Below are 23,801 nucleotides of genomic sequence, written 5' to 3'. Positions count from 1 at the left end.
AGAAAGGACAGTGGAATACAGAGAGAAGCCAAGGTGCAGCTTTTCATTTTGTATCTTCAGAGGTGATGAGAACAATCTGCTTTGTACTTTAAATTCTTAGTATAAAATTAGAACTCTGGGTATCAGACCTTAGATATTACAAAAGGTATGAAAGCTTTTTCTTAGAGCCCTTAGCCCATTTACTTTGTTTTCCATGTAGATCCAGTATTAACATAACATAGAAATATTTTCACTTTTCCATCAGTTACAAAAGTAAGCAAAATCAACCCTTTCTTTGTTCATAGTTGGTTTTTTTTTTTTTTCCCTAAAACAAATAAACCAAGAAAAAGTCACCACCAAGTGCGGCTACTACTTAATTTAGCAGATCTTTTTCCAAGTAAATGTCACAGAGGAGGGATGTTCAATTAGAACATCTCATACATAATGTATAACTCGAGCAATTAATTTTTCCTTTGGTAGTAACAGCACATTACCATGGAAGGGTCAAAGTGGGCAGGCAGGAAGTAACAGCAAGCTAATTATTGTCCTAAATTAATTTATATTCTTCTCACCTTTTTTTGTGTTATTAACTATAGTCAACATACTGTGCATTTCATTCTCAGGACTTATTTCATAAACAGAAGTTTGTAGATAGCTTTCAGCCATCTTCACTCATTTCCACTTCATTTTCTTTTGCCCATAATATTTCCAGAGTAAGATGAGTCTATGAGCATTCCTAAAGATTAACTTCATATAATTATAATAATTCTTATTTTTAACAGTCACAACAAGTTATAATGTCATGTTTCCTCGACATTCAGTTCAGTTCAGTTCAGTCTCTCAGTTGTGTCCGACTCTTTGCAACCCCATGAATCCCAGCACGCCAGGCCTCCCTGTCCATCACCAACTCCCGGAGTTCACTCAGACTCGCGTCCATCGAGTCAGTGATGCCATCCAGCCATCTCATCCTCTGTCCTCCCCTTCTCCTCCTGCCCCCAATCCCTCCCAGAATCAGATTCTTTTCCAATGAGTCAACTCTTAGCATGAGGTGGCCAAAGTACTGGAGTTTTATCTTTAGCATCATTCCTTCCAAAGAAATCCCAGGGCTGATCTCCTTCAGAATGGACTGGTTGGATCTCCTTGCAGTCCAAGGGACTCTCAAGAGTCTTCTCCAACACCACAGTTCAAATGCATCAATTCTTTGGCGCTCAGCCTTCTTCACAGTCCAACTCTCACATCCATACATGACCACAGGAAAAACCATAGCCTTGACTAGACGGACCTTAGTCGGCAAAGTAATGTCTCTGCTTTTGAATATGCTATCTAGATTGGTCATAATTTTTCTTCCAAGGAGTAAGCGTCTTTGAATTTCATGGCTGCAATCACCATCTGCAGTGATTTTGGAGTCCAAAAAAATAAAGTCTGACACTGTTTCTACTGTTTCCCCATCTATTTCCCATGAAGTGATGGGACCGGATGCCATGATCTTCGTTTTCTGTATGTTGAGCTTTAAGCCAACTTTTTCACTCTCCTCTTTCACTTTCATCAAGAGGCTTTTTAGCTCCTCTTCACTTTCTGCCATACAAGTGGTGTCATCTGCATATCTGAGGTTATTGATATTTCTCCCGGCAATCTTGATTCCAGCTTGTGTTTCTTCCAGTCCAGCGTTTCTCATGATATATTCTGCATAGAAGTTAAATAAGCAGGGTGACAATATACAGCCTTGATGTACTCCTTTAAGCTCAGTTAATTCTTTATATGTATTTTTTCGGTTACTTCCTCTAATAATATGATGAGGTATATATCCTTAATGTTACCACTGTACAGATGGATCTACCAAAAGACAATGATTTAAGTAACTTCCAAAGTTTACACAAGAAAGAAACATTAGCAATTGGAAAACAATGTAAAATGTACTTCATACACCACTTACTCTCTTTACCATGTAAATAAAGCAATATTACAGAAACATGTGATTTCCATATATCATCGCTACCCCCTTTTTTAGGGCAAAACATTCTACAGATTTGTACCTCTGTGTCATCATGAATATATGGTCATTTCTATGTCTAGCCTTAAGTCTGGCTGAGATAAACCACTTAACACTGCAAACCCCAAAGAACAGATCAAAATTTAAATATTAAAATGAATAAGCACAAAAAATAGCATAAAATAAAGTTGTGCAAACTATTTTAATATGCTTTCAAGTGGCCTAATAAAACTATCAATTATATTTACTTTTTTGTATTTTGCTAATGCTTCACACTAGCAAGGTGAATTTCAAATTATTCAAACTACGTGAAATGCCAAATGGATTTGATACTTTAATGTATCCACTTTATTGATTAGTTTGCAATGTGAAAGAAACATCATGAACATGCTTTATTTTATTCAGTTTTTAAGAGACATTTCCATTGGTCTTTGTTATGCCCACCTTGGCCAAGATGGCTCTGTCTCTTCCACTTTGTGGGTCAGGACCTCTGGTTTCTGGGTAGGGATGGAAAGGTGAAAGACAAAGGCCTGGCACTGTCAGAACTTCGCAGCCAGAGTCCTGAGTGATGACAGCCGTCTGATGGCTGCCCCTCTGTTCTGGATTTCATGCAGGGGGGGATTCGGAGACGTTTTAAGGACCAGAGGTCTCTGTTTTTCCTTAGCTGTGTCACACAGTCTTTGAATGACTGATTTAAGCTCCCGAAGCTTCTCCCTTCTGTGCAAAATATCTACAGGTGCAATGACTTAATCTCTGGGAAATTACGCAGTTTTGCCTTGTCAAAGGGTAGGAACTGCATTTTGCCCAGTTCTTGCCCTCTCTCCTTGTCGTTTCATACCAGGCAGCATCCCATCCTCAGAGCTCTCTAGGAAAAGAAGACAACAAGTGCTAACAGGTCCCAAGGATCTAACCTGTGATTGAGATGCTAATCTCTAGTGTAATTGTGAAATTACAATTTCCTGGAGGAGGAGAAAGATAATAGTCCGGAGATAGATGGTAGATAGATATGCGGCTGGAAAGATGGTTGGATGGGTACGCAGATATAGAGGACAGACATAATTAGATATATAAAAAACCACATATGGGACTGGCCTGGCGGTGCAGTGGTTAGGACTCTGGGCTTCCACGGCAAGGGGCGTGGGTTCAATCCTGGTCAGGCTGCTAAGATCCCGCATGCTGCTCAGTGTGGCCAAAAAAAAAAGAAGAAAAAAAAAAAAGCCGCATAATCCTTTCCTACATTTCTCTCGCTAATGTGTCTCCCAGCTTTTAGTGTCTTTGATACCTAATGCCTATTTATATCATAAAAAAGAACATGAAGCTACCTTGAAGGTTTTGTGTAGCCCTGCGAACTTAACAGTACATTTGTTCTCAGATTGTTTTCTAACATGTGAAGCAGAATTGCCATGCATCACAAATGTTTTCCTGCACATCACACTTCATGGGAATTTATTCATATGAGAATTTATACAGCAATCATCAAAAGACGTGTTTCGACCAAACAGGGTAACTGCCATTACCCCTCCCCACAACAGGAAGTGATATAATTAAGTACAAACAAGTTAAAATAACAAACTCATAATTTACAGAAAGATTTTGAAAATCTGGGGTATTTTCAAAGTTCTGAAATATTATTTGTATCCCAGAACCACCCAGTGTCAATCTCATTTGACAAATACTTTAATTCCATATTAATATTCAACAAAATCAAGGTTGCTTCTATAATACATGAACAAGAAAAACAGATTGAAATTCATTACTGCATTCATTCAAGAAATATTTATTAGTCACATACTGTGTTCCAGAAGCTATTTCAGACAAGAACAAGTGAAAAAGTCAGACAATTTCTTGTCCAATTAGGCTTTACATTGTAACAAAAGGATAAAGACAATAGCAAGTACCATATGTACAATGAAATACCAAGTGACCGAGTGATCTGATGGAAAGAAAGCAAAGCAAGGGACCCACATTTGGGGGAGAGTGGCCCAGTAGGTCTTTCTGGGGAAGTCAGAATTGATCATGGACTTGAATGAAGTGAGGGAATGAAAAATAGAAATGTTTGGAGAAAGGTTGCTTCAGGCCTTGAGCATGACATTGGAAGAGTGGAGAGCATACAGAAATAAGCAGAACACAGGATGATACACGACCTTGCATGTCAGGTCAGAAAGTTGACTTATATTTTAAATATGCTGTGAAGCCCTTGGGATTGTTCAGTGTTTGAAAAGAAAGGGATCTGTGCGTTCCAGCAGAGGCGTGTCAGCCTTTGTGATGATGGGCTGTCATTTACTGAGCTCTTGCGTTTTGTCTGGTACTGTACACTCTTCCTGTTTTGCTTATTCTTCACAACAATTGTGTGAAATAGGTAGATTGGACCTCATTTTAGCGATCACAACCTCAGACGTGGAAAGATTATTCAGTTCGACAAAGTTCACACAGTTACCTAAATGAAAGTGAAATAATGCAAACTCAGATCTGACAGGCTCAAGCCATGGGCTTAGTGAACAAATACGCCTAATATTTTCTGATCCCTATAAAGGCTTTTAACATCTTCCTGTATCAACCACCAGTAGTTTAAGACTTAGGCATCAACCTCTAAGTTAATGAAGAGTGACATTTAAGCCTGTGTGTGTTAGTTGCTTAGTCGTGTCTGACTCTTTGCAACCTCATAGACTGTAGCCTATAAGGCCCTTCCGTCCATGAGATTCTCCAGGCAAGAACACTGTAGTGCAGGTAATAATGTGAAGCTGTGCTATTTCATAAATATCCACACTGATTTACCTGTATTAAAATGTACAAAAATGAGATCTTAATGTCATGTCTTTCGCTTGAGATACAGCTGTATTCTTGCAACACCTGTGTGACTAGAAAAAAAATTTAAATAGTTTTTGAAATATTACTGAGTATAATTTCTAGAAAATTGCAACTTATCTACTAAAATCTGATTGTATTTTTTACATATAATTTTAAAAGGACACTTTATAGACTAACATATAGGTATCCATCCCTGAATCTCTTTTTCTATGTATGCTATGATTGACAATCCTATCATTAATTAAACCAGAATTCATGTTAACACATCTGCTGAATGCCACTGGACTCAAACAGTAAACCTTATTGATGCAGATATTGCATCAATGTGCATTTTTATAAGGTATTCTTCCAAGTTGATAAGCTGTTTATAAGGCTTCCATCCATGACAGAACTAACTGTGAGCCCCAAAGATTCTATTTTTTTTCTAATCTATTTTCCATGGATTGCTTCACCTGCTATTTATCACACTTTCAATTTCTTTAGCCAAGATTATATATACTATTTTCTAAATACAGGAAGCAGCCATTCATGGAATGATTCATGAAAATTTCCCTAACTATACTTTTTCAATTTTTATGTCAATATGATAGGAATGTAAATGTTCTCTCAACCCACACGTGTTTTGTTTTGTTTTGTTTTTACTTGCAAGTTTTTGCTCTTCTGGAAGTTTCTTTTATTTACTGTTCTTACTTTTCCCTAAGTAAATAATGATATGCATGTACAAGGATTTACTACAGTTTATGTCCTCTCCAACTGCTTTTAATATCTTCCAAAATTGTTGTATTTCAAGTCTGATTTTCTCAGACTTTTGTAAAATTATATCTGTGTTGCTGACACAAAATGATATGAATGATACCTGATTGATATTGATGAAAAAATTAACTTCTATTACATGGTTTGGATGTTTATATCTCAAAATACAGAGAGAGAGATTGTAGGTATTCAACTGTTCCAAATTCAGCTCAAAATTATTTGAAATATTTGATTTGAACACATATGATCAATTTAGTTCAGTTCAGTTTCATACCCTATTAATAAAGCAATGAACACATATAGCAATTTTGAGCACACAGTATTCACTACTTTCTGTTCAACCCGTGAATTTCGAATTTCACTTTGATTTGGATAGAACAAGAATCATTCTTACAAGGCTGATTAAAATCAGTGTTTTATTATCTTACTATCTAATGTTACCTTCAAGCTTTATGTCCAGCAGCTTAGCATATTTCCTCCATAATGCTACAATAAAAGTAACTATTGCATCTAATTTTATACTGAGTAATAAAAAAATGACATAGAAGAATCAGTTACAGTCTAAGCATCGATAAAAAAGGAAATGCTGAGAATTTTATCATGTTTTATTTTATGCACAGTAAGAGCAGCACAGTTGATCATAATATTTAGGATGAATACTAATTCCAGTTTGAACCCAGTACTCCTTTCACTTACTTCTATCATTTTGGTAGCAATAAAATTAAAATGAAAAAATTTCACACAATTATTTTTAAAAAGTTTTAATTTAATCTTGAGGAAATATTGATATGTACTTTGTGACTGCATTGTGACATGATAAGTATTTTGAATACATAAGAAAATAACTTATGAAAATCTCCTAAACATACTCTATGCCTTTTTTTCTATAAAGCTGTAATATCAAAGAGAATATAAATTTACACTATATCTTTGATTCATAAACAAATACCAAGCATCTACCTAAATTTGAAAACAGTTTTAAAATGTGGTGTTGAAGACAATTTTAAAATATCAAACTGGAATGAATCATAGACTCAGTCATAAGCTTGCATATTCATAGAAAAGAGTTTTTCAAAGTTATATATAACTACCCAGATTCTCCTACATGTTTTTCTCTGTAGCATATCAGGAAGTTAACACACAGAAACACTTTACTCTTACTTTGCAAGATTCACAATGTGAATAAATGAAATAAAGTTAAGACGATCTAGTTCATTGCCCTTTTCACATTAAACAGTCAAAAATTTTGAGAATTTGTATTTGACATAAAAAAAAAAAAAGTCTGAAAGAGTATTTCAGGGGCTTGCTAGAGGGAGTCTGCAGTTAGCTTCACTTCCCTTATCTGCAGTCAGGGACGATATGGGATATTTACTCCAAGAAAATCAGAGAATAGTATAAGTTGCATCTCTTTCTTTTCCCAGGGATCTGAAGTTAACAACTTTTCACCAAGCGACTACCAGTTTGCCCAAACATACATTAGCATTTTTTAAAAAATATATTAGTGAAAAAAGCCCTAATTCTTTGACTGCATAGTGGAACCAAACATGCACGCTAATCTTTTAAAGCGAGGTCCCAGTTCGTTAAGATAATCATAATTTTCATCGTGATCAGAGGCTGCGGAGTCTAAGGAGCTCAGGGATCCAGCTAAGGACCCTGTTCCCTCAAAAGCATAGGTCTGGAGGGAGTCGAAAGGTGGGGCACAGGGGTCAGTGTCAGCCTCCTCCAGCTTTTCGAGAATGAACTTCCTGAACACCGCACTGTCCGGGCCGACCTGCAGAGACTGCCTGTACAGGCTGCGCATCTCCGCCCTGGCGTGTCTGCGGGGCTTGCGGCCCCGCATTACCGCGCTGCCTCGCAGCTGTGCGATGTCAAAGGCCTCTGTGTCCGCCTCTCCGCCACCTTCATCATCGTATCTGAATATATTCTCTCTGAATTCTTCACTTTTCTCAGGAAACAGCGTTTGTTTTCTCCGTTGTTTCAGACCGAGGTTCAGAAAAATAAACCCTATGAAACAAAGCGTATCAGAACAGTAACACAAATACAATATTATATATTATAAATATTAAGGCTTCATATTACTTCCATTATAAATATAATGCATGTTTATATTTGTATTACTATATTATAAATAAACAATAATGCCTAATAATATTATACTATATATTCATTCTATTTGTATTGAAATATATTATCAAATATTGTTACATTTTTAATATTAATGCATACTATAATTAAATATGTTATCTATTTACATTATAAAAATTGTTAAATAGTATGTTATTTATAATAAGCTATAAATTCTTGCTTTTGTTACAAGCTTAAGACAAAAGCGTCAGTTTTCTGATTATAAAGCAAAGATATATTTGTCATTGAAAATTTACCAAAGGGACTTGAAGAAAGATAAGGCAGTATAGCAGTCTCAATTGGTTGATGATTTAGAGTGGAAAAACATCAGAGAAATATAGTCAACTTTATATGATGATATGATTTATGGCAAAATTTTATTTTTTTTCTTTATTGAAAATAGAACAAAGATGAGAAATAAGATTTTCCAATCTACGTGCCTCGGTCAATCTCAGGAACCAGTGATCCATGTTAGAGGAAGTTAAGCACACTGAGATGGTTTGATTTTTACCACTGAGACACATTCTGTGGCATAATTTCTTTCTAAGTTAGTATTTATTGGCTACAAAGTCTGTACTAGTCATTTTTCTAAAAGTTCTACATATATTCATTGATTTGCTGTGATACCCATATTTTATTATAGTGCTCTAGTGAAGATGGTGAAAATGAAGTGCAGAGAGATTAAATCACATGTCTAGGAAACAAAAAGCTGGCATTCAAAACCTGAAAGTTGGTTCACAATCTGTGCTTTGCTATACCATACTAATTTCAGAAATTCCAAACTTATCAGGTTTTTGAGTCATAACACTGGTATGTTCACATCAATCAATTGTATCAATATAAAACATTTTTAAAATTGTGTAGAAATAGAACAATTTCAGAATGCTTTTTAAAAAAATTTTGGAGAAAAGTGTATGTATGTGTTTCATGCGTAGTCAACCTTTACACAATTTCAGATCTTATGTATCTGTTCAGAATTTCATCTACAGGAACTGAAACAAACAGGAAGTAATGTTATTAATATTATCAAAAGAGAAATATATTAGGCAGTGTTTTAGGTAAATCTTACATTTAAATAAATTGAAATAGTGTTCCTGAAATAAGCTCACTGTGCCTGAATCCAGGTACAGTAATTTAATAAAGCTGAGATATATGGTTGAAATAGAAAGGGAGCTAATAAATAATTTTTCAATCTATGAATTGAAGCACATATTCATGAAACTTTCACAGGAAACTTCTGACTGTTGTTGAACCTGACATTTCACCTTTTCAATATGACTCATGCCCTTGACTGTGAGGTTGCCCTTGGTTTACTTGCAGGGTCTCGGGACTAGGTTTGGGTCTGTACCAGTGAGCAATTTTGTGTTTGGAACCTGCAAACATCATACTGTTTCTACTGCTTCTTGCTTCTAATATCTAGTTATATAGCAATACATTCAGTTTTATGATAAAGGATCATCAAAAATAATTTGAAAAACTGAAGCTAGGTAGAGAAGAAGGGTAACTTTGGTAAAAGAGAAATGCATGATTTTTAAAGATTTGAGAAAGATGAGAAGAGTGAAAGTAAAGCAAATCCTGAAACATTTTGTATGTCAGTTTGAGTAGTGAGTTTGGGATTTCATAACCCATGGCTCATACAGTTGCTGTCAACATTCAATACAGTTGTGTTGGCTTTGATGTGAAGTTATGAGGGAAGCAACAGAAAGGTTTAGACTATATAGACTGGTATGTTAAGAAAAGGTAAAAGTTGTGCTTGATGCATAATGTGTAGTTTTGAAAGCCTAGCTAAAACACTTGGAGCCTCATTTGCCTCATCTATAAAATGACTATAACTTATTTCCTTGTAAAAACAACAGCAACAACAATAGCAAACAGATGAAAACAAGTGGAGCTATTTTACTGAGATTTCTTTCATGTTTAACACTTTAAGTAAGACTCTTTTACCTGTTCAGAATGAAAACTATGTTTATTTTTAACTACAAAGCTAGCTTAAGCATAATTACCCATCACAAACAAATGTGTTTTGTTTTTTTTTTAAGCAGGAAGCTTTCTGTTAATTCCTCATGATATATGCTGGAAAGTTGGAAACCCTGAGATATATGTGACCGACAGAACTATGTGTGTCCTGATCAGTTGGAATTTCCTTTTTTTTCCTTTTTTGGAGTAGAGTTGATTTACAATACTGTGTTAGTTTTAAGTGTACAGCAATCAGTTATGCATGTGTACATATTTAGTCTTTTTTAGACTTTTTCCCACATAGGCCAGTACAGAGTATTGACAAGTTCCCTGGGCTCTACAGTAGATCCTTGTTACTTCTCGTTTACATTTTTTTCATCGTAACATTTACTCCCCAATGCTCCTAGGCTTCAGTGTGCTGCAGTAAAGGGTTGGATGGAAGTGTGTTATGGTTATGGAACCTCAGCACTTCATTTACTAGCTACATGACCCTTTGTAAATTAGGTAACTCTTTGACTTTCACTTTCTTCATCCGTACAATACAGGCGATAACAGTTGCTACTTCTTGAGGTTATCTTGAGGAGTAAACTGCAAAATTTCTGCAAATCACTTAAGACAGTCTCCTGGAATATAATAAGTGCACAACAGAAGTTGACCATCATTATTACTAATTTTTATATTACTACATATGTTGCAGTGTGTGTGTCAAAACCACTCCTAAAAGGCCGTGCACATATGTACTCATATACTCATCAAATTCAAGAGTTATCAATTTTCAACTTGAAGTGCATATTCACGCTATTTTTTCATTTACTCCACTTGATTTAAGAGTTGTAACACATTCATAAGGGCAATTAAACACACACAAACAGGCACACACACACACATACACAAGTCCACATTATATCATTATAATGGAGTTAACTCTTTTCTATATGTATCATATTGTTGTCAATAAATGAATATATGCTCAGTTCACATGACTTACCAAATATTATCATAATGCATATCAGCACAGCAGTTATGACTTCTGCCCTGAATCCCATGGAAAGCATGAAATCCTTATGACTGCAGGTCTGTGTGCTGTCAGCATCACCACAGTCACACACGTGTATGGTAAGGGTGTTTGTACTTGTAAGCGATGGGATTCCATTGTCAGCAATTAGGATGGATATGTAGAAAACAGGCTCTTCTTGAAGGCTAAAACCAGTTCTATTGGTCACAACTACAGCTGTGTTATCTAAAACAAAAATCCATAGGCATAATTTTTTTTAATAATGCAAAAGAAATTCATAGCCACTAAGTGTAGAAGAGGCAGGAATGTAGAGATTAAATAAGCTCAAATAAGAAAGAGTACATTTCTGATGAAAAAGAAAATTAAAAGATCAATTCAAAAAGTCATTACTGATTTCGACTTTGCCTGAATCCCAATTACAAAATTAGATGAATTGTATAAATCAGTTCTATTTTTTTTTTTTGGTAAAGATAGGAAACATACATATGGAACACAGAAAAGAAATTGCTTTCTAATTAGCCATTGACAGTATATGGGGGTACTAGCATTAAATGTATAAAGACACATCAGTTTCATTTGAATTAAATACTCATGACTCATTTTTCTAATAGAAACTCATTACTTTCACAAATAATATGAATACATGAGATTTTCAAAGTCACCTCTGTGTCACAGTAAGTGATCTCAAATAATGTATTTATTAATAAGGCAATATAATTAATTTTACTTGGAGTTAAAGTTTCTTTTAGAACATTTCATTTCACCTTGACATTATTAACCTATTTTCTACTTATATTTCAGAGACTCAGTAAACCTTAATAGTACTGATTAATTCACTTGGCTAGAACGCTCAAATAGTTAACAAAAATAAATCATATATACTTCAAAATATTTTATTTTTTTCCTTGACTCTCCAAATATGCTAAATGGTCTTCTCCAGTGCAGTTTATTGTGTATCAGTCCGTGATACACAATATGTTTCCCCCCCAGACACTTTTTTTTTTGTATTGGCATTCCTTGAAACATATTCTGTAGCAATCAAACAAATTTTAGAAGACACAAACAAATAAGAGGAGATAGATAAATGGAAGTCTTTGAAATAGATAAATGAAAATAAAAGTCTTTTGAAATGCATGCCTACTTATCACTTTTCCCAAATCTCCTTTTAAAAACAAACTCTCCATCATGCTCTTGTAGTCTATAAACCTGTGATTTTATTCACTAGACAGATCAAACAGGTGAGAAAGTTTATACTTTTGGGTATGTATTTTCTTAAATTACTTATAACCACAAATATTAAACCAATATTAAATTGTTCCCTTTCTGTTTCAATATATTTATTTTGTCCCACTAATTTATTTTATATTAATATAAACAAATCTATAGCTTATTTCTTATTTTGATGTGGCTTTTTAAAAAAAATCTTAAATCTATTTGAGTTTCTTTCACTAGGGAATTTGACAAAGCCAAAGGGGAAAGAATGTGTCTGCATTTATCCTTCCATAAAAGATCTCCCCTTGACGGGAGCTTAAACTCAAGCATAAGGAAGAACAGCTGCAGATGTTTGATTATAGATGCCCGAATAATGACTCCTACAGTGCTGCATATTTTTGTGATATGAAGCAAAATTAGAATAGAAACATATATGACAACAAAAAATATTTTACTGAAGGAAAAAAGAACACTGCAGCTTTGTACAAAGTTGACCTACTTCTGTATGGAAGGAAAAGGAACTCCGTCTTTCCATATGAAAACCTTTAGAACATTTTGTTCTTAGGCTGATATAACCATTTAGTTTTGAAGGGAAATGAACAGCCTTTTCATATATTTATAGCTTCTAATTAATGATTCCAAATATCTTTGAATCAATCAAGTGACTATGAAAAGTGAAAGTGTTAGTTGCTCAGTTCAGTTCAGTTCAGTCGCTCAGTCGTGTCCAACTCTTTGCGACCCCATGAATCGAAGCACGCCAGGCCTCCCTGTCTATCACCAACTCCCGGAGTTCACTCAGACTCACGTCCACCGAGTCAGTGATGCCATCCAGCCATCTCATCCTCTGTCATCCCCTTCTCCTTCTGCCCCCAATCCCTCCCAGCATCAGAGTCTTTTCCAATGAGTCAACACTTCTCCAGAGGGGGCCAAAGTACTGGAGTTTCAGCTTCAGCATCATTCCTTCCAAGGAAATCCCAGGGCTGATCTCCTTCAGAATGGACTGGTTGGATCTCCTTGCAGTCCAAGGGACTCTCAAGAGTCTTCTCCAACACCACACTTCAAAAGCATCAATTCTTTGGTGCTCAGCTTTCTTCACAGTCCAACTCTCACATCCACACATGACTACTGGAAAAACCATAGCCTTGACTAGACGGACCTTAGTCGGCAAAGTAATGTCTCTGCTTTTGAATATACTATCTAGGTTGGTCATAACTTTTCTTCCAAGGAGTAATTGTCTTTTACTTTCATGGCTGCAATCACCATCTGCAGTGATTTTGGAACCCAAAAAAATAAAGTCTGACACTGTTTCCACTGTTTCCCCATCTATTTCCCATGAAGTGATGGGACAGGATGCCATGATCTTCATTTCCTGAATGTTGAGCTTTAAGCCAACTTTTTCACTCTCCTCTTTCACTTTCATCAACAGACTTTTTAAGTTCTCTTCACTTTCTGCCGTAAGGGTGGTATCATCTGCATATCTGAGGTTATTGATATTTCTCCTGGCAATCTTGATTCCAGCTTGTGTTTCTTCCAGTCCAGAGTTTCTCATAATGTACTCTGCATATAAGTTAAATAAGCAGGGTGACAATAGACAGCCTTGATGTACTCCTTTTCCTATTTGGAACCAGTCTGTTGTTCCATGTCCAGTTCTAACTGTTACTTCCTGACCTGCATACAGATTTCTCAAGAGACAGGTCAGGTGGTCTGATATTCCCATCTCTCAGGACCTTCCACAGTTTATTGTGATGCTCACAGTCAAAGGCTTTGGCATAGTCAATAAAGCAGGAATAGATGTTTTTCTGGAACTCTCTTGCTTTTTCCATGATCCAGCAGATGTTAGCAATTTGATCTCTGGTTCCTCTGCCTTTTCTAAATCCAGCTTGAACATCAGGAAGTTCATGGTTCACATGTTGCTGAAGCCTGGCTTGGAGAATTTTGAGCATTACATTACTAGCATGTGAGATGAGTGCAGTTGTGGGGTAGTTTGAGCATTTTTTGGCATTGCCTTTCTTTGGGATTAGAATGAAAACTGACCTTTTCCAGTCCTGTGGCCACTGCTGAGTTTTCCAAATTTGCTGGCATATTGAGTACAGCACTTTCACAGCATCATCTCTTTCAGGGTTTGAAACAGCTTAACTGGAATTCCATCACCTCCACTAGCTTTGTTTGTAGTGATGCTTTCTAAGACCCGCTTGACTTCACATTCCAGGATGTCTGGTTCTAGATGAGTGATCACACCATTATGATTATCCAGGTCATGAAGATCTTTTTTTGTACAGTTCTTCTGTGTATTCTTGCCACCTCTTCTTAATATCTTCTGCTTCTGTTAGGTCCATACCATTTCTATCCTTTATTGAGCCCATCTTTGCATGAAATGTTCCCTTTGTATCTCTAATTTTCTTGACGAGATCGCTAGTCTTTCCATTCTGTTGTTTTCCTCTATTTCTTTGCATTGATCGTTAGTTGCTCAGGTGTGTCCAGTTCTTTGGGACCCCAAGGACTATAGTCCTACAGGCTCCTCTGTCCATGAAATTCTCCAGACAAGAATACTGGAGTGAGTTGCCATTCACTTTTTCAGAGGATCTTCCCAACCCAGGACTGAACTTGAGTCACCCTCATTGCAGGCAGATTCTTTACTGTCTGAGCTACCAAGGAAGCATATATAATTTTCCTTTCCAGATATGAAGACATGAGAGGAACTGCAATTATATTTTCAAGGTCATTCAGACTTTGCAAGGGCTTATAACCAATAATTACTTGAAGAAGTGCTTCCAATTTAAAGAAATCCAGTGGGAAATGAGGCTCTTATTCCCAGAACACTACTTTGGGTTTTGTTTCCCATTTCCATTGCCACTCCTCGAATAATTTCTCAACACTATCATATTGCAGGAACAGTATAAAAAGTAATGCTATGAATTTTCTTAAAATTAAACAAGATCTCGAAGAATGAACAGAAAGCTATTATAAATGAATGGCATTACCTTGATTATCTATGATTGCAAAACTCGAGTTATTTTCTTCCACAGATAGATTGAAATAAAAATGGTGATGTTCTATGGATTCATCTCTATCCACTGCACTGATGGTCTGAATCACCTAGGAAAAAAAATAGGGATAAGTTTTGATCAGTCTCTTTATAATATTGTGATTATTATTTTAAATTATTATTAGCTTCTATTAAAATTGCTTTACCAAAATCATTATGGATATTCCAGAGGATATCTCAAAATTGGTGGAAAATATGAAAATATTTTCTGAGGTTAAAAACATGTTTACTTGCTCCTTTCAGAAGAATGTTTTGGTATTACATAAAAAGTAAATTCTTATTAATGGATGAGATGATTTCCATAAGCTAAGTTTGTCAGAAAACATCCTCCGATCCTTCCTGCCTGGATTTCTCCATTCTGTCCTTTTCTCCTTCTCTCTCTTATCTGAATACTAACCATTACGATTTGCTGAAGTTAAATAGTTCCTGCATATATTGGAGACATAACTGTAATAAATATTATTGTCTTACTTGAGTATTTGTTAAACTAATGAGTTTATAAATTGATTTTAGGAATAGTGTATTTAAAGCTTAGGGGTGATGTACATGATTTCCTTTCACCCAAAAGATTAAAGCAAAAGTATTCCATGTCAAGTAAATTCCTCTGTCTATCTCAGTTTACAAAAAAGTGAAATAATGCAACTAGGAACAAATCAGTTCACAATTAGTCCTTTGCTTTCAAGATGTGAAAGTGTCAGTCAAGTAGTTAATTATTGTCAAAAAAGAGATGTGCTGTCAAGATCAAATAGTGAGACTGTGATTAATTCTGGAAATTAAAGTAAACTGACTATAGAAGTTATTGTTTTGAATTTTCTAGAATTAAATTGCTTTTAACAATGTGTCAAGCAAAAATACCCTTAGTTGCAAGATGACAGATATGATTTATAATCTTGTATTTCAAAGCATATCTCTACACATGCATGAAGAACCTTGTGAAACTAATGCAGTTTGTACATTATTTCTCTACATTGATTTATCTTTTGCCTTACAACACATTCCTAATTAAATCACAATCATGGAGTGTTAATTAAATAATCTAGTAAAATAAAACATTTTTATTCAATCCATGCCTACATAATAAATGTGCATTGTATCAGGATAATGCTTTTGAGTTATTACAAGATTTTGTATAGCCAGGATGAAGGTTATGGGCTTGGAAGTCTAATATTCTGAATTCTGTCTTTCCCAATTAATGTTCTAAGTTCAAAATTTGGAGAAATATTTATTTATTTATTGGCCACACTGCACGGCAAGTGGGGTCTTGGTTCCTGGGATGGTGGCACTAACAGTAAAGAATCCACCTGTCATTGCAGAAGATGTAAGAAACACGGGTTTAATCCCTGAGTTGGGATGATCCCCTGGAGGAGAGCATGGCAACCCACTCCAGTATTCTTGCCTGGAGAATCCCATGGACAGAGGAGCCTGGCAGGCTATAGTCCATAGGATCAAAAAGAGTAGGACATGACTGAAGCGACTTAGCATGCATGCACGCCATGGATCACATATGTGCCCTCTGAAATGGAAGCCCAAATTCTTAACCACTGGAGTGCCAACTGGTTCACTTTGCTGTATATCTGAAACTAACACAACACTATAAATCAACTATATGCAATAATTTTTTTAATATAGAGATATAAATTTTTAGGATTATTTTTATTTATTTTTAGGATACACATTTAGTATTCAAAAAGGTTGTGAACATCTGTTCTAAAGGTCAAAGTGCTAATCAAATAATAGAGCTACAAGAAAATCGAGTCTGTAGTCTGTTTTATTTCTTTCTTTAGAATGTTTTTAAGGAAAAAATATTGAGAAGCTCATGATAGCTTAACATTTTGATAGTAGACAAAGGCAGAACTACTGTTTCAAAAAAAGTTTTCAAAAAATTTTATTAGATGTATTTAAATTTCATTAAATGTTATGTTTTGCCATTAACTTGTATAGATGTAAATTTATTCTGTTAAAAATGAAATAGTCTTAGATTTTATCTCAATATATATTTTCTCATTTTCCTTTGATAAAGTACTTTTGTAATTTTTAATAAAATTCTTTATAAAAGTTCACAGAAAATCATCACATATAAATTTAAACTATGAATGTATATAATGAATATCCCAAAGGTATCCATTTAACAAATGTTTCATTGGCATTTGGAGCATGCCAAGTCATCTCAGGTCTGGGTGTCCCATGGTGGCTGGGGCCAAGAGTGTCTCCATCACCACTGTTTACATTCCAGTAGAATAGATGTAGAAATTTTCTCTAATTATTTGGACTTACAGCCATTAACTATAAGAGAAAGAACTGGCATAAAGATCTAGAAGTCATTTGCATATGAACTGTAACTGAGACATTTTGTGGATAACAGAAAGAGTGAGTCTGAAAAAGATAAAAGGTAAGGGACAGGAGGAAGAAAGGAAGATGAAGAGAACACCAGGGATTACACTGTGGGATCATAGAAATTTAGGCAAGAAAAAATTTTTACATGGAGACAATGTAACTGTCTTTACATTAGACTGTGTATTGGTATGAAGGAATCTAAAAATTACTGCTATTCTACTTTACTTCTGGAAAAGATATTTGGTATCAGTCAAGATAATCAGAATCATTAATTTGAAAAATGATAACTATTTACACCAAACAGAAAAGGCAAATTGCCCTAATGTCACTCATTTATTATATTCATATTTTGCAACCCAAACTTTTACTCTTCCTCTCCCCATCCTGGCCATTTTCAATAAGGAACAGAAATAAAACTTCTGCTTAGCCACATAGGTCATTAAGGGAGTGTCTGATTTCCTTTAGAATAGAGTGCACTGTTCTGGCATTTGGGTTTCCTACAGTGATTGTATTATCTACCCAAAGCAGATAGATACAGGAGACCTTTTAACACAACATTTTGTCCAGCTGTCTGAGCCTGTGGGAAATGAAACAAGAGTGATTTTCATAGTATGAGAAAATACATAAAATATTTCCTTATATTCTTATTACATGCGAAAATCATCATATTCTGTCAAACATTAAAATTAATTTTACCTCTTTCTCTTCTACATTTTAAAAACTTTGTGGCAAAAGCACTTAAAATGAGATCCACCCTCTTAACACATCTTTAACCATAGTGACAATGTCACAGGCTTATTCACCCAGCTTAATAGAAACATTACACCTATTGAAGAGCAACCTCCTCTTCTCTCTCTTTTTTTTAATGCTCTCAGAAAAATCAAAATTCTATCTTACTTGTCAGCACTTTACTCACTTTACTAGATAATCTTATGTTCTCAAATATATTTTCTTCTTTTTGGTAACTCTGTTTTGTATGAATTATATGTATTATTGTATGGACCTAAGCTTCGGAACACTATGAATTAATAGTATGGGAAGCAGAGATTTTATTCTTATTATTATTTAAAAAAATACTACCAAATGTATTTCAGTATTAAGGGAGATTTTGACTATTAGACTGACTACCAGTTATATCATTTCATTCTTACTTTCAAATATTTTCTACCACTCTGTAGATTGTCTTTTTTATTCTTTTAACAGGGATTTCCACTGGCTTAATTTTGATTACATCAAATTAATACATGTTTTCTCTTATGGATTGGTATTTTGGTGTTATATTTAAGAACTCTTTGCCTAGCCATAACATAATGTTTTCTCCTCTGCTTGTCTCTAGTTTTAGGTTTATGTTTAAATCTATGATACATTATAAAATAATCTTTGTATAAAGTATGAGGTTTAGATGGAGTTTTCCATTTCCTCCCTGTTTCCTTCTTATCCATTTGTTACAGCAAAATTTGTTGAAAAGACTGGAGAATTTTAATATATTTATGTATCATCTTCCCAACACTGTTTACATCATTCAGATTTTCAAATTATTAGAACACACAAATATCATATTACAATATAGAGATTTAATTTTTATAATTTACCCAATTTTTCTTTCTTTTTCTTGATATGCATACTCAAAGGTATGATTTCATTGTCTTTCAAACAATAATTTCAAAATAAAATAATCTGATAAATTAAAAAATATTAACTTACTTTAAGAAAAGAAAGTGAAATTTATTGAGTTATTGCTTCTGAGATATTTTATAAAAAAAATATAATATATTTCAAACCAACTAGAATATATCAAGAATCTAAGTAAAAAAACCTCCAATAAAAATAAAACCAGTACCAGTAATACATTTATATTGGTTTTTGTAACATTCAATTTTTGTTTTATAGTTTTGTTAGTACTTGATTCTTTTTTTTTTTTTTTTGATGCTTTCAAATTGTGTTGTTAGAGAAGACTCTTGAGAGTTCTTTGGACAGTCAGGAGATCAAACTTGTCAACCCTAAAGGAAATCAATCCTGAATATTAACTGGAAGAACTGATGCTGAAACTGAAGCTCCAATATTTTGGCCACCTGATATGAAGAGCTGATTCATTGGAAAAGAACCGGATGCTAGGAAAGATTGAGGGCAAGAGGAGAAGGGGAAAGCAGGATGAAATGGTTGGATGGCATCACTGACACAGTGGACAGGAGTTTGAGCAAACTCAGGGAGATAGTGAAAGACAAGGAAGCCTGGAGTGCTGCAGTTCATGGGGTGGCAGAGAGGCTGACACGGCTTAGAGACTAAACAACTGCAATACTTTTTCAGTATTTTAAAAAGTAGTTTTTTTTTAATGTTTTATGAGATTTAATAGGATAACTAAAAAATGTAAAGTTATTGTGTATTGGAACTGAGATACTCAAAGGAGAATCTAATTTAAACTCTATATTTTACAAATGTAAAAAGGTAAGCTCCATATAAGAAAATGTGTGAAAAAATTGTGAAGTAATGATAAAGTATTTCAAAATGAGTATGCTTTCTTAAGTCTTTATATATTTAATAATTCATTTCAAATTGAATTTCATCTGTTGATGTCTGATGTATTTTATATATCATTTTATCTTTATTTGCATGATGGATGGAATAATAAAAGTTAATTAAAATTATTTACAGAATCACAAAAATTAATTTCTTTATTGTCAAAGTACAAATGATGTACTATTAAATTCTAAGGGTTAGGAGATTTTTCAAATGTGACGAATTTGGAAATAGAAAATTTGAAGTTTACATATTTTTTGAAAGAAAGAAATTTAAATTATATGTAACTTACAACATTAAAGCCTATAATTAATATAGCTAAATAAAGGTTATTTTTATTAATATCATTTCAAAGCAGCAGGAATACATAGAAAATGCTATTCTGTATAATACAAAGTTCTGTTTAAATATTGATGATTTATGATGGATTCTTACCTGACCAGCGACTGCATTTTCACAAACGTAAGTCTCATAGTATTCAGAAAACTCAGGAGCATGATCATTGATATTGAGAAGCTGTACATAGACAGGGACTGAAGAAATCTGTGCGATATTGTCTGCAAATTGAGTAAACAGAATGAAAATAAAGAATAATGCTGTTGTTAGGGGTAACATAGTCATGAAAATTGCATTAGAGGCTATGTGGTATATTTTTATTTCACATGAATAAAAGCTGAGGACAGGATCTTTATATATTTCATATACAACAATAGAGCCTACAAAAAATGTTCTCAGAACATTCAGCTCAATCAGTGTTTACAGCGTGCCTTGTACCTGCCATCAACTGTAGGAAGCTGATGAGGAAAAGCAGTAAAAGTAAAGAAGATAGTCAGGTATATGAACATTTTTTTTTTTAATCCAGGAACTGTCAAACATATTTGTATTATCCCTGGCCTCTACTAACTAAATGCCAGTAGCATTGTCCATTCTAGTTGTGAATATCTAAATTGTCTTCAGACGTGGTCTGAAGGTACTAGGAGGCATAACTGTCCACAGTTGTGACCTGTTAAAAAAAAGTGCTAGTTACACAGTCGTGTCTGACTTTTTGTGACCCCATGGACTGTAGCCTGCCAGGGTCCTCTGTCCATGGGATTCTCCAGGCAAGAATACTGAAGTGGGTTGCCATCCCCTTCTCCAGGGGATCTTCCTGACCTAGGGATGGAACCCGGGTCTCCTGCATTGCAGGCAGATTTTTTACCAACTGAGCCATCAGGCAATGGTATTGCATATTTGTATATCATTATTTCAAATCTTTCTTTGTTCATTTAAAAAGCCACTGGAAGGTACATACATTGAAGAGTGGGAAGGCGTTTCTTTTGTCTCAGTGTCTTTATAATCTTGCAGGCTCTTTTTTTAATCCAAAAGCATTATATTTGAAGTTGTAATGTGTAAAGGCAAAGAACAATTTAAAAAAAAGAGAGAATTAGTTCTGTTGAAAATTAGGGAAAAGTGTTTCCTTCCTTCCCCTTCTTAGAGTATTTACTTTAGAAAAGCTTGTAAATCATCTTTCTATCTCTTTGAAATGTATGTTAACCTTTTAAAACTGAGACAAATCTCTTGCCAACTTTACAACCCAAGCTTGTCTTTTTTCGGTGCTGGGAGCCAATTCTTTGGAATGTAATTAATCATCAAGGAAGATATTAATAGCATATTTTCTCCCATTTTCTGTGGGAGGGTAGGCACCTAACTTCAGCAAAAACCTTCACCAAGATACAAAACTATTTCCTGTCATAAACGTATAAAAAGTTTAGTTTTCATATAGATAAAGCCAGTTAGCAAGCACAAATGGTCACTCCAACTACTTAGTGGACTTAGGATAAACTGTGTGACACGTGGTGGTACTAAGTGCTCCCACTTTAATACTAGTAATTGTTCATCTGGGCTTCTTGGTGGCTCAGTGGTAAAGATTCTGCCTTCAAGGTAGGACACCAGAGCTCGATCCCTGGGTCTGGAAGGTCACCTGGAGAAGGGAATGGCTACCCACGCCATTATCTTGAGACATGCCTGCAGCGGATCCTGTTTGGTTGAGTATGTAAAAGGCCTGAGATTTCTTTCTGACTTGGCAGTTTCTTTCCAACTATGATGTACATCAAATTCTAGTTTAATGTTTTTAATTATAAAACTGTTCATATCTGTTTCACCTTGTGAAGAGATTTTCCAGGTTGGGATGAGATTTTGTATGTAATTATTTTAACCAATACATAATCAATTAGTTAAAATTAAAACTTGGGGTGTTTTTATTACATATAAAAGAAACCCATGGCCTTTAGGAATTACATAAACCACTAAGAATTATTATTTGGTGACTCTATTGAACTATTTTCAGGATCAAATAGATTGAAAACATTAAAATATGAAAAGATATTTCTGGAAATTTCAAGATGAAATTATTCAAAACTTAAGATTCATATTTTATGGTTTAACTATACATCGCTGTAGAACAACTTTCTGCCTAAGTAAAACGGACAAAGTATATGTTGCAAATAAATTTAAGAAAATTAGTTTTAAAAATCATTTAAAATCTTTATCTTTTTTTTTTTTTTCAAAAAAAGCTGTTTAAAATTAAGTTCAGGAATCAGAGAGGATGGAGGAAGAGTAAGATGGGGAGATCGCTAGTCTCCCCCCAAATACATCAAAAACTCATCAAGATATGAAACAGCTCCTGCAAAGCAACCTCTAGGCAACAGCAGAAGACCCCAGGCCTCTGGGAGACAGGCTAAGCTCTCTGAAATGAGGTCGGAGAGAAGAGGGAGACTTAAAAAGGGGGATTTCTGGGCAGGAGCTTGTGCCCCAAGGGAGGGAGGGAGACCTGAAACAGGAGTTCCCCGGCACTGGGAATCTCCCTCATAGGCGGGCCCAAGGGGGAGCTTCGGAGTCTTAGAAAATCAGGGAAAGCAGGTACTTGGAGGGCAATAAACAGAGAAAGCTGTACTTCTCAGCCGATTAACAGGCCATGGACTGTGACCCCAAACAGACTGGCGGGCTCAGTGGAACCGAGAGTGGTGCAGCAGACAAACCCAGCCAGCGCACACAACCCTTGCAGTACAGAGGGTGGGCCCAGGTAGCAGGTACACAAACACAAGGTGCTGACAGAGGGGAGGCATACAAACTTGGGCAGCGCACACAACCCTCCCGGCACAGCCTTCAAGAGAACAAATAACCCCGAGAAGAACAAATAACTCCCCCGCGACAAAGAGTGCAAGCAGTGAGAGGAAACAAGTGCACATAAACCCCGCGACGTAAAGGGTGGGCACAGGAAGCGGAAACGAGTCCACGCTAGCCCAGTGACGCAGAGTGGACGCCCAGGGAGCTGAGACAAGTGCACACAATGCCCGCGATGCAGAAGGTGGACCTCGGAAACTGAGAGCCAAGTGCACACAGCCCTGCGTCACAGAGGGTGAGCTCAGGAAGGTGAGGGAAGCCCACACAAATCGCCAGGACATAGAAGGATCCACACAGGCACCTACCTAGCAAGCTTCGGCCAAAATCGCAGGGCGGGACGGGAAACAGAAGCACCGGCAATGATCCCAGGGACAAGTAGGGGACTGGTGGCACTGCAGTTATGCTGAGGGCCACTTTGAAGCAGCTGCGGAAATAGACGCGCCTAACACCTTGAGAGTCCCTTGGACTGCAAGGAGATCCAACCAGTCCATTCTGAAGGAGATGAGCCCTGGGATTTCTTTGGAAGGAATGATGCTAAAGCTGAAGCTCCAGTACTTTGGCCACCTCATGTGAAGAGCTGACTCATTGGAAAAGACTCTGATGCTGGGAGGGATTGGGGGCTGGAGGAGAAGGGGACGACAGAGGATGAGATGGCTGGATGCCATCACTGACTCAATGGACGTGAGTCTGAGTGAACTCCAGGAGTTGGTGATGGACATGGAGGCCTGGCTGCTGTGATTCATGGGGTCACAAAGAGTTGGACACAACTGAAAGACTGAACTGAACTGAACTGAACACCTTGAAAGGTACAACAACTGCCCAAAAGCATACTGAACCCATAGACACTCCAAAACCTACTCCTGGACACTGCACTGCCCTTTAGAGAGGTGAGATCCAGTTCCATC

General features: G+C 35.7%; 1 protein-coding gene across 1 annotated transcript in view; it reads right to left on the bottom strand.

Annotated features, from left to right (window-relative positions):
* Positions 1-6,117: 6,117 nt before the first annotated feature.
* The window catches only part of CDH19 (cadherin 19), a 77,652-nt gene continuing 59,968 nt past the window's right edge, over positions 6,118-23,801 (bottom strand). The window contains exons 9-12 of the mRNA XM_069568428.1: positions 20,170-20,291; positions 14,819-14,933; positions 10,599-10,850; positions 6,118-7,534 (exon numbers count right to left, since the gene is read on the bottom strand). Of these exons, the coding sequence (XP_069424529.1) occupies positions 7,044-7,534; positions 10,599-10,850; positions 14,819-14,933; positions 20,170-20,291 (980 nt within the window). The 3' untranslated portion in view covers positions 6,118-7,043. The remainder of the gene's footprint in view (positions 7,535-10,598; positions 10,851-14,818; positions 14,934-20,169; positions 20,292-23,801) is intronic.

This window comes from Ovis canadensis, chromosome 23 (genome assembly GCF_042477335.2).
Source record: "Ovis canadensis isolate MfBH-ARS-UI-01 breed Bighorn chromosome 23, ARS-UI_OviCan_v2, whole genome shotgun sequence".
Lineage (NCBI taxonomy): Eukaryota > Metazoa > Chordata > Mammalia > Artiodactyla > Bovidae > Ovis > Ovis canadensis.
The sequence above is the reverse complement of the archived record's forward strand: the minus strand, read 5'-3'. Positions and strand labels throughout refer to the sequence as shown.